This window comes from Lontra canadensis, unplaced genomic scaffold (genome assembly GCF_010015895.1).
Source record: "Lontra canadensis isolate GAN:19392208 unplaced genomic scaffold, GSC_riverotter_1.0 scaffold56, whole genome shotgun sequence".
NCBI classification, from domain to species: domain Eukaryota; kingdom Metazoa; phylum Chordata; class Mammalia; order Carnivora; family Mustelidae; genus Lontra; species Lontra canadensis.
The window spans coordinates 8,304,286-8,316,108 of record NW_022631050.1 but is presented as its reverse complement, the minus strand read 5'-3'; the positions used below and the strand labels follow the sequence as shown (position 1 = coordinate 8,316,108).

The following is an 11,823-nucleotide window of genomic DNA, read 5'->3' as shown; positions in this document are numbered from 1 at the left end:
TCTGACTCTGGATTTCAGCTCAGGTGATGATCTCAGGGTCATGAAATCAAGCATCACATCAGGCTCTGCGCTGTCATGGAGCCTGCTTAAAATTCTGTCTCTCCCTCTTCCTCTGGCCACCTCTCTACCCTCCCATCCTGGCTCACACATGTACACACTCTATCTCAAAAAAAATTTTTTTTTAAGGTTAAAAAAAAATATCCAAAGATTGAGTATTTATTAAGTGAGTACTTTGTAAGCCTTACTTATGACATTGTCACATGATTGTCCCATGGAAGAGAAATACCCAGAACCCTTTGTCAATATCGTGAGAACCACACTTTTTTGCATGAGCAGCAAAATTCTGATGATTGATTTTTATGACCCTGCTATTCAATTATTCTAATGTTCAATGTTATCATAGTTGCAAATACTAGAGTCACCAAACATTGTTAATTTGTGGTGGTGGTACAAGTACTAAAAATTACATCTGAAATTCAACAACCTTGGAACATGAGTTAGATGTGATTAAAAAGTCACTAAGAAGGCAAGTAAGTGAGACACTTGCAATGCTATTAATTTAGGAGAAAGCATTCTGCAGAATTTTAAAGAATATGCTGAGAAAATACAGAGCAGCATTAATGCAAAAAAAAAAAAAAATGTGTTATAAGAGCAGGAGACCTAACAGCTCCACAACTCATCCTCTCTAATTTATGTTTATTCTTGTGAAGACATTTTTCTAGAATATGCACATTTTGAATAATGCTGAGTCTTCAGGTATGCCTCTCTTAGATAAAATAAATCACATAGGAGATTGTTCTACATAAATTCAAGTGAGGAAATCCTGGAGACATTTGGAAATGCGATGTTGGAATTCAAAAAAGAGGCCCAAACTGGAGGTGTAAAGTTGGATGCTATTCGTGCAAGACTGAGAGTTTAAATCATGAGACCTGCTAAGGAGAAAGTACACATTCAAGAGAAGGTCAAGAATACAATCCTCTGAAGCCATCAAAGTCGGAGGACAGGAAGCAGAGAGGGAAGACACTTACTGAGAACCTAGAACCTACAGAACCTGTGTCCAGAAGGTTCCAAGCCTATATTTCTAGCATCTCATCGAATCCTTGCAGTCGTCCTGCCAGACTGCTCCCTGCACCTGGTTGTAGAATGAGGGCAGCAAGAAGTGGGAGGTGAAGCAGCTTGGCCCAGGTCATTCAGGTCTGTCAGATTCACTGTTTCCTTGAGAGGCATGAGGTCAAGGCATGGGTAAGGCTGACGGAAAAATCAACTGCATGGGTGTCTGGAGGGGTTCAGTCAGTTAAGCAGCCAATTCTTGATTTCACCTCAGGTCATGGCCTCAGAGTCCTGGGATGGAGTCCCACATCAGGTTCCACGCTCAGTGAGGAGTCTGCTTGAGATTCTCTCTCTCCCTCTCTTTCTACCCCTCCCCCGCTCATGCCCATGCTCTCTCTCTAAAATAAATAAATCAATCTTTAAAGAAAAGAAAAGAAAAGAAAAATCAAACGCACAATTTGAAGACAGAGAGGAGGGAGGGTGAGGTAACTCAAATGAAATGAACCAAGGCCCTCTGCCTCCGTGAATGGCACCACTATCTACCCAATCTGCAAAGCCATATTTCCAGGAGTTAACTTTCACTTCCTTCTTTTTCACCTCCATGTCAAACCCATCAGGAGCTCCTAGGATTTCCACCTGAAAATTATATCCTGGCTTCACCATGTCTCCTGCCCACCACCTTACCCTGAAGTACACCCTTCTCTCTCCCCTAGAAAGCTCTAGTCTTCTTCCTGTCCCAGCTTTCACCCATTTTCCCTACAACAAACAACAGATGAATGCTATTGATATTTGGGGCATTAGCTAATCATTATTAATTGTTGGAGTTTCCTTATGAGGCTGACCTGTCCACTTCAGAGTGTGTGGCATCCTTGGCCTCTGTCCAATAGCCCCCCAAGTTAGTGCTTCTGCTGACTTTCCAATGTCCCTCTGGGGGAAAGGTGATACTGCTCAGCCCCACCTCACTCATTCCTAGGTTGAGATCCACAGAAGCTGATCTTTTAACATAAGTCAGCTTATGTCACTGACCTGCTTACAACCTTTAGTGGTTTCCCATTTCACTGAGAATAACACCCCAATTATTTCTGGGGACTGTAAAGCTGTTCATGACCTGGCCCCATGTACTGCTTCAACCTCATCTTCTAGAGCCCTCTTTCTTCTCCTCTTACCTGCTTTGGCCCAGCTTCCTTTCTCATCCTTGGCCACATCAACCTACCTCCTCTCTCTAGGCTTTGTGCCTGCTGGTCCCCTGGAATAGCTCCTCCTTTCGCTCTTCTGGATTGGCCCTTCTCTCCTTCTTCAGGCTTAGGCACTATGCTGATATAGGTGTGAGGTTGCCCGTGGCCATCCTGGCTAAGACTGAAGGAAGGCCTTGCTGAGAGATGGAGATGGGTGTGAGACGATATCTTTTGAAGTCCTGGATCCTGCTGTGCCTTAGGTAGGACTCATCCATTTGACTTCCCAGTACACAAAGCAGTAACATTCCCTTTTTACTTATGTTGGGTTGGGTATCTACCGCCCGCCCTCGAAAACACTCAGACTGATACTCCATGTGTTCATGGAAACACCTATATGTGTAGCAAAGGTGGAAAGGGTCTCTTTCAGTACTAGGTGAAAGTTGCCTTTTCAGGATCTTCTTTCAAGCTTCCTTAAGAAAGGACAAGAGGTGCTCAAACCCTCCCGTTCCCAGCTCTCAACTAAATGATCTCTCCCAGCATCCTGCCCCATCATCTCTTTCTTATTCCAACTCTTCCCATCTTTTGCCCTAAATATGCTTAAAAATCTTCTTTCTGGAAAAAGAAATCTTCCCTGGACCCAGTTTTCCTTTTGGATTACATCCTATCTCTCCCACTCCTCAACATCAAACTGCTTGAAAGAGGAGAACGCATGAGCCCCTCCATTTCTTCATTACCCACCACCAGTTAACCCCCTGCAAGTAGCTTTTATACTCATGCTCCCAGCGAAACTGCATCTGCCATGACCTCCAAACCAGTCAACTAACCTGTGGATTTTTCCTCTTTCTCTTTGCTCCTCTGCAGCATTTAAGCCACCCGACCATGCCTTCCTCGTCTTTCCTGGCTTCTGAGATGCCTAGTGGTTTTCCTACCTTCCTGGCCATTCCTTCTGGTTACTGGAATATTGGCAAAATCTCTAGGCGACAGTAATAAGGTATCAACACTTGATCTGGTCTCCTTGGTTCAAGCGAACCCACTCAACCGGCTGTTAGTCCCACCTCTTTAAAATTCTGTCTGAAAGGGCCTATCCTTTAGATTACTCAGAACAACTTAATGCTAGGAGGCAAGGGAATGAAATTGTCTGGACATCATTCTATCCTAGAAACTGTTTATTTCTTCATGCTATCTGAGCACTTGGATAGTACATACAAATGTCCACTGGATTTACCTGAGTATCCCTCCTCTATTCATAGTAGAAAACCAGAGCTTTGAGGTGTTAAAATGGATTAGCTGGAAAGACCAATCCTCTATCATGAGAGGAAGTGTATACAGTACAATCAACAGTTATTTTAAACAGAAGTAATGAATAGATATCATTAAAGTAAGGCTCCTGTGTTAATTACCAAGCCCATGCCCCTTTACCTGGATGTTGGGGAAAACCAATGGTTGGTTTGTACAAAGTTCAGGCACTGTGTCCTCCTTTAGCAGTATTTTCTGACTCTCATGAAATGAAAAGAATGATTTTCTCATAAAGAAATGGGCTCATTCCATGGCTTGTGAGAAGAACCTGGTCTCATTTTTTCCTGTGCATAACAATACAAGCTGATTTTTGTTCCATTTTATTTCTATTTTCACTTAGATTTTGCTTAGGGATATTTGTGATATGGTTATTTTGAAGGTAGATCACATGTGAGCTTGGAGGGAAGAAGCAACAATCATAACCACATTTCAGCTTAGAACCTTCTTTATTAAGGAAGGTCCTTCAGTCACTTTTATTAACCAGAATATATGATGTTGGCAAGAGCACCTTTCAAAGTCCCATTCCAGGTGTTTTTGTGGGGTCAAAGAAGGCAGAGAGCACAATGGTGGTGACTTAGCATCAAAACAATGACCATCAAGTTGCCAACCTTGTACCCTCCGGGAGACCTAACATTGCCTCTCTGCTTCTATCCCCGAAGAACGAAAAGTTGGGACTAAAGACTTGATATCAATCTGGACCTGTGTAGCACCTGCTTTGATAGCAAACAACCCCCCCTCCCATACCCAGACTTGGACAAAATGGCGGCTCTCTGTTCCTGGGCCAAACCTTCTCATCTCTGACCTACATCTAGACCTTGAAGTATCTGACTCTCCCTGGGCAAGGACGGACCAACGGACCAGCAGCAACAGCAATGCTGGGCTGTACCACCTTGGGCGCTTTCCCCACATGGAATGCTTCTCCTGAGGCAGACTCCACAGAGGCCACACCGGCGAAGGCATGCCGCAGGTCGTAGTGTGCCCGGTGCCCTGGCAGGGGTGCCTCAGGAAGTACCACCACCACGGGTCCCACCAGCAGGGGGTCTGCCGGCAGGTTGGCCGGGGAAGGCGCAGGCACTGCTGGGTCTGCCACTGCATCGCCTGGTTGGGGCTGTGGGGGCAAAGGCTGGAGAGAGGATCACATCCAGGTTAACTACCTTTCTCCTCACCAGCAAAGCCACTCATGCTTCTGGGTGGAATCCCACCCAATTCTCTCCCAGTAATAATTTCTACTAGCAAGAAATCTGGCAAAAAAGAACTACCTGGGTGCAAAGGATTGTCATCAGAGGCAGGACTGCCCTGTGGTAACCCCTTTCTTACCAACTGTCTTGGGATCGGTGGACTTATACATATATCCCACAAGAAAAAGCACCCTGCCTTACAGCTTCTACTATAGCCACAGGGGGGCTGCTGGGCAGATCTGGCCACCTGCGCAACTCAGAATCCCATCCCCTACCCCTGCGCATAGAAAGATGGACTTGTCAGCCTCACAAGAGCATTGGCTGTGTCCAGCAGCCACTAGTTCGCGGGAGGGGAAGGCATGGCAGATGTAACCTTTCATTTGTTGATGATCCCATATGCCCAGAGCTATTTAGGCTATGGGTCTCAGGAGGACAGGGCACAAATGCCCTGTCCTTACGAACAACGCGACATTGTTCAAGGATTACTGTGCTCTGAGGATGAGGGCAAGTATAACCACCATGCTCTTACCTGGGTTTGGAACATGGTGCAGGTCACGGCCACATCTTCCCCACCAACCTTCTCCGTGAGTGTCGCCTTACAGAACCCATATTGCTGCCCACAGAAAGAGAAGAGTTATCTGAACTGGTTGAAAGAGTGGATTTTCTCCCCCAGTTTCACTAATACTCCACATCCAAGGGGAAAAACTTCAATTCTTATTTCCTTAAAAAAATTTTCTCCTACAGTTTTAGTTTCTGCTTATAGAAGATATACAATATGTAATTCTCAATAGAAGGCAGAAATTACAGGTATGCTTTGAGACTGTAAGAGATCACCCATAAGGGGTGTTGGGTAGTGCAGCTGGGTAAGTGGCCGACTCCTAGTTTTGGCTCAGGTTGTGATCTCAGAGTCATGGCATGGAGCCCCTCATCGGGCTCCAAGCTGAGTGCAGAGTCTGCTTGAGATTCTCTCTCTTTCCTTCCCCCTGCCCTTCCTGTTCATGCTCTCTCCCTCTCTCTAAAAATAAATAAATAAATATTTTTTAAAAAAGAGACATATTGAAAAAATAAACTAATTAATTTAAAAAGATTGTCATTCATCCCAGAAATTGTGGTGACCCAGGAAAACTTGTTAACATGTATTTTTTTTATTTTTAAACATACTACAAATTATTTTAAAAATTGGGATCATTGTGACTATACCATTTCATACTCTGTGTTTTTCACTCACTATAATATTATAACATTTTCTTATATCACTCATTATTCTTTCAAAACATAATTTTTAGGGTCTGTATGATTTTCTGTTTATTGATGTACCATATTTTAGTTCAATGGCCTCTCTTTTGGGTCATTTTGAATTCATGATAAGTCATCTCATTAGATATATTTCTGTCAAACATCTCTGATTATCTCTTTAGACTAGATTCCTAGAAGTAGACATTATGGTATCAAGGATTTCAAAGATTTCATCTTAGAAGTGTGTCTAGAAAATCTACAACACACTCCTGGCAACCATGTATGATTTGGCCTAATTAGGAAATAGCCTCTTTCTCCGAACTCCAAGGGCCTCCAGTGGGGAGATGACTTGGTGAGAGCTCTTAAGTGTGGAGGTGACACCACAGAGGAAGGTCTGGCATAACCCAGCCCCACGGGGAGTGGTATTTTTCACTGTTCTCTCTCCTCTGAAGCCCCAGGATACTAACTTGCCGTAAGGGCGCTCTGTTTTATGGCCAGTTTTGCCGTCCCCACGACCTGGCCTACTCACCTTCTCTGCCAGCAGGTTGCACTTTGCTGGATCCGTGACATCTTTAGCAGCACAGTCCGTGGCAGCCACAGCAAACTCCACATATGTAGACTGTGGAAGAGGCTGAGAAGGATAAAGGAAAATGCTCATGATGCAACATGACTTCATCTGGAAAGGGAGGCTGGAGGGGAGGAGCAAAGGCACTGGGGTTGCTCACTCTGGGGAGCCCCATTCTCTTAGAACACACCAAGGGGCCAGGAAACATGGTACCAGTGGCCGCCACAGGTCAGTCATTGGGGCTCTGTGTTCTGAAGTGCTTGTATACAGAAGGGAAGGAGGTAAAGGTATCACCACCCATCATTCAGGACAGAGATGAGTTTCGAGAGCACCCACCTTAGCTGACCTGAGTGGGAACCCAGGGCCCTCCCTCCCCTGAACTTTCCACTTTTTAAAAAATTTTTTAAAAAATTTCATCTATTTAACATACAGTGTAATATTAATTTCAGGTGTACAATCTAGTGATTCATGGACTTCCCTCTTGGGACTGCAGTTTGAGTCCTAAGGTTCAGGTTACTCCAAGATGGCAGTGGGCAAGTGAAGAGATTAATACCTCTCCCACCTATCCTATCACAGACAGTGGGATCAAACAAAAAATCTAAGAAAAGTAGAGAAGAAGCTTGTGCGTTCCTTTCTTATAGTATCCGGATGCTTACAACAATAAAATATCTGTTATTTGGCATCCTCTGGGGTGGGGGTTTCTGAGAATCATGCATTCTGGTTCATCAGAATCATCACTTACACCTGGCATGCATTTCCAAGCATGCCGTGGCTAGTATCCAGGAGACGCGTTCTCTTAAATACCAGAATTCTGTTGCAATCAATGTGCTAAGTAATTCACTCTACAACTGGATTTTTTGCCCAGTGATTCAAAAGGCACTTTCGGATCCTGCCACCACACGCCCATCTGTGTAAGCAGGCTCACACCTTCGTAATTACCAATTTTGAAAGTGCTCATGGTCAGTGGTGATGCGGGACAACCTCGTGCAAACCCGTGAGTTCACAGCGCGTGCTTCTAGATAATGCCAGAACTCCCACGTGCGGCACAGCAAGTCCCGGTGGTACCTAGAGTTGAGGACCCTGGGACAGGCAGCGGCTGGCTGTTTTATGTTAGGGTGACTCCGCATGGGTGAGGTGCTGAGGGCTCTCTCTGGATCCTTGGGACACTCGGTGTCCTCATACCGCTCATACCCCTAAGGACCCTATCTTTCCTTTTTCTCCCACCACCCGCCCTGCCTTCCTGTCGCTGCCCCTGCACCTGCTCTGTCCCCTACAGCTGTCCTACCACCTACATTCCTGCAGTGCCACCAAACTGCCCAAAGGTCTGTCCAGGGGTCTCAGTCTTACCACAAATTGAGCCCGGGAGATTTCCACAAGCTGAAAATAGGAGCCATTACTCTGAGCGTTGAAGGCGGTCAGCGCGACGTCCACGGCGTGCACTACCTTGGTGTCGTTAAGCGGGGCCAGCAAGGGGCAGTCTGGGCACAGCCTGAGCACGTCCTCGGCGGAGTCTGCGCACCGGGAAGAAACGAGGGTGGGCTGTAATTCTCCGCGGCCTTCACCCTGGTCCTGCTTATTTTGAAAGGCCTAGGACATGCCCCAGGTGGCTTCAGCTGCTTTCTCTGCTCCGGTCCTGCCGACATTTCTAAAGGACCCCCTCTCATCAAGGGGAATTTCCTAATTCCTCAATTCGGAATTTCCTAATTCCTCAAATTCCTAATTTCGGAATGTCCTCCGAGGAGGACAGCTCCTTAAAAAAACCGTTTTACAGTTGCACGTCCTAGGAAATTGGGCTCCTTCTTTTCCTCACCAACAAAGCGGCTAAAACCGTTTACACTGAAAAACAATTCAGGTCCCTTCCTCACTCTCTCCGCAAGGTAAAAGTAAGAATCATAATAATCATCTCTACCTGGACTGGAATCGCATTTTGCAAACAACACGGAAAACTGGCCATCCTGTTTCAGCACCCGTAAATCACAGTCCCCTTCCACGGCCTGGTGAAATAAACCCACAGTGAGGGCTGGGGGTGGGGGGGTGGGGGGGCAGGGGGGACTGGCCTTTCATTTATCACGGGGAGTCCGGGGGTGGGGGTGGGGTGGTCCCTCAGGCATATTGTCAGAGATGAGCCTCATGAAATCACCTTCACCCGAGTGATACTGAAACGTAATGCTCTCTGGTTTCAGAAAGGGCTATAAGAAAGTTGAACTGTTGTAAAAATCCGCCCAGGGAAGGCAGCATCCAATGGCAATTTTAGCCACTGCGCACCAGCTAGCCATGAAGGGAGACTGGCAAGCTGGTGAAATGGGCCTGTGTTTTGCTGAACCAGCAGGGAACCCGCTCCGCACCACCTGCGGTCATCCGAGGAAGGGCACTCACGTGCTGCATCAGCTGCCTCACGGTGCAGTTGGCCAGGGGGGTGGGGTCCAGGACGTGGCAGGTGGTTTCCAGCGTGTCTATTTCAAGCTCAAACACCTCTCCCATTGGCCTCTGTGGAGACACAGAAATGAAGCAGTGAGCAGCCTATTCCTCGGATCCGCAGAGTGGGCCAAAGTGTGAGCCCTTGGGCTTGAAGTTAACCCTGTTGGAGAGGTGAGGGGAAAGTCATTCCTGTTAGTGGGCACCTCCCCAGATCTGCCCTGGCCCATGGACAGGGCGATAGCCAGGGCTTTTCTCGTCTTTTCCTGTTTGCTGGGCAAGCTTTTCGATGGTTGTTTGCAAGGAAGAAAGGGCCATGGTCTTGGGCAGGTCATCACTCTGAGCTCTATTTGGAAGCTAAAAATGAGTGTTGATACTCACTTAATTTTTAAGATTTCACCCTTCAAGTAATGCTTTGCAAAAATCAGCTTTGGATTTTTTTTTTTCATTCAAGTGGCAAAGTAGCGTGCCATAGGATAATATCTTAGTGTCTCTTCTTCTTCCTCCTTCCTCTACTTCTTTCTGTCTTCCTTCTCATTATCTACTTTCCCTCCTTCCCCATTTTCTTTTCCTTCCTACGGGAAAAGTTGTCCTTGGCTTTTTGTCTTTGGGCTTGTAGATGCCTGGATGCAAAGTTGCTGCTCTCTACTGCCCCCTGCTGGGGAGAAGGGGGCCGAGCGAGCCTCCCTCAGAGACGGAGCTGAAACTGAAGAAGGAGTAGCAGGAAGGCAGAGATAGGGGAGTTTGGGAAATCCTTGGAGGTGTTTTTGCCGGTTCATCTGTTCCTGTATCCTTTCTCCAAAGCCTGGAAAATGCAGAAGGTACAAGTATGCTTTTTTTTTTTTTTTCCTTTCCCTTTTAGTTCAACTCTGCTTGCCCTTCATTTAGGTTCTGCCTGCGTCACTAGTACCTGAACCTCCTCTCCGGGAGGAAGCTGTGTTTTATGATGTCTGCACATAACTGCCCAAGTTAAACCCTGAAAACACTCACAGCTGCAGTGACTAGGAGCCAGGTACTCCTGGGATTCTCAAGAAATGTACCTTTCAAGCTCTGTCATGAGTGAAAATGGTAATGTCCGTTCATGACTCTCCCTCGAATATGCACGTTGTGTGCCTCTCCCCCACTGAATTAATAGGTGTTTCCTCCAAACCCCCCTGCCCTACAGTATGGTTACAGCACTTCTAAAATCCATCCTGATTTCAAATATTTTGTCCCATTGTGAGATCAGGTGTTAGTCTAGACGTCCCGATGTTTACCTGATTCTCCCCTCTGGATTGTAAATTTCTTGTGGGTGCTATGTCTTTCTCTCTTTTGTATTAGGTTGAACCATTAAAATGGCAATATTTGACTGCTTTGAATACACAAAAATAGTAATTTCATATGGTTCCGCTTAATATTTCTCATGGCACCTGCCACAGTTCTTACCCATGGAAGGCTTATAACTAATGTTTGCTAAAAGAATTACCCCTCATGGGATATAAAATTGAATCTCAAAACAGGCAGAAGACATCCACCTTTTCTTCACTGCTCCAGATCTCTCAACTGACCTCCAAGGCATATTTTCCAGCTCAATCTTTATCATCATTGGCTTCAGACTGCAGTGGTTACTTGTGTAGTGTGTGAAGAGGTAAACCCCATTCCTGCTGACATTTCTTTCTGGGATTAAGGTCTCTTTCTTTGGGAGGTAACTTGTGTAGAGGAAGAAACATGGATCTAGAATCAAATCCCAACCCAATGCCTCCAAATTATAGATCTAGAACAACAACAAAATGCCCTAGTATGTCAGAGGCTCGGTTTCCTCTCATGTCAGACAAGGATGGTGCATACAATACAGGACTGGGGGATGGGAGGGGTCCAGGAGATGGTGTGTGTGGAGGGGCCTGGCACGGAGCAGTTGATTGTCAAATGTTAGTTCCATTCCCTCTCAATCTTCATCCAGAGAAACAGAAGCAAAGAAAGAGAACTGAGTTCCTGTCAGCTAGAACCCTGTATCTTGTGCATACGGTTTTTCTGTCAAGACATGCTTTCTACCTGTGATGTTCAAAATATCATTCGAAGCCTTTTCTTGTCTCACACATCTCCTCACCCCTGTCTAGCACCATCCTGAGACCCATGACTGCAGCCCAGAAGGCCTCCTCTCTGTTCCCCCAGCCCCTTGCTCCCTTCTTCACTCCTGGGAAGAAACCAGAGAGTTTGCCCCTCTGCGGGCTCCTCATGCTGGGAGATGGGACCTTGGAGGCACCCAGTAGAGCTCCACACACGGTCACTTACCCGATGCCACACTCTGACTTTGTCAATCTGGTTCAAGGTGTGCTTATAGCCTCGAACCACGCGGTTGTTGATATAGTCCACAGCTGCCAGGGCTGCTTGCTCTGTTTCTGGGTCATCACAGTCGGGTTCTCTGTAAGCCAGAGCTGTCCCAGCAGGGACAGAGCGGCAGCCCCAGAGCTGAGCAAGGCAAAGGAGCAGGGTGAGGGTCCTCATGGCTGCTCTGGAGAGGCCCTAACAGCTGGCCAGATGACTCGAAGCTCCAGGAACCAACCTAGGTGCTCTGCTCCAAAAAGTAGGCCGGGGGAGCACTGAGGGCTTTATTTATCTGTCGGAGCCTGCTGGAGGAGTTGCATAAGGACGTGGGATGATTTCTGTTCTGGTTCCAAGTAAACCCCTGCAAACATCAGCTTTGGAAAAGCAAACAGGTTAGGACATCACTGGTCCCCCAGAAATCTGCCAAAGTCAATGCTGCTGGGGGCAGGCGGAAGGGGAGTGGTGTGGAGATGCTCCAAAGTCTTGGAACATGGAGGGGATGAGGTATGCACCAAGGCGAGGAGGGGCACAGCCAGCCCTGAGGGAGCGCCCCCTTCTGGGAGCAGAGCATGCCATGGGGTCTGGAAGGGGAAAGTGGGGATAG

General features: G+C 46.7%; 1 protein-coding gene across 2 annotated transcripts; it reads right to left on the bottom strand.

The window, feature by feature from the left end:
• Window positions 1-3,948: 3,948 nt before the first annotated feature.
• AHSG (alpha 2-HS glycoprotein) lies at window positions 3,949-11,504 on the bottom strand. 2 transcript variants are annotated; one of them, XM_032875593.1, is made up of 7 exons: window positions 11,187-11,504; window positions 8,877-8,987; window positions 8,410-8,494; window positions 7,848-8,011; window positions 6,465-6,566; window positions 5,229-5,312; window positions 3,949-4,644 (listed from the first exon to the last, which is right to left on the bottom strand). In XM_032875593.1, the coding sequence occupies exons 1-7, from the start codon at window positions 11,397-11,399 to the stop codon at window positions 4,330-4,332; spliced, it is 1,074 nt and encodes a 357-aa protein (XP_032731484.1). In that variant the 5' UTR covers window positions 11,400-11,504; the 3' UTR covers window positions 3,949-4,329. The 2 variants fall into 2 exon arrangements, with proteins under 2 accessions (XP_032731484.1, XP_032731485.1); XM_032875594.1 differs by having other exon boundaries at window positions 3,949-4,629; window positions 11,187-11,503.
• Between the last annotated feature and the right edge of the window lie 319 nt (window positions 11,505-11,823).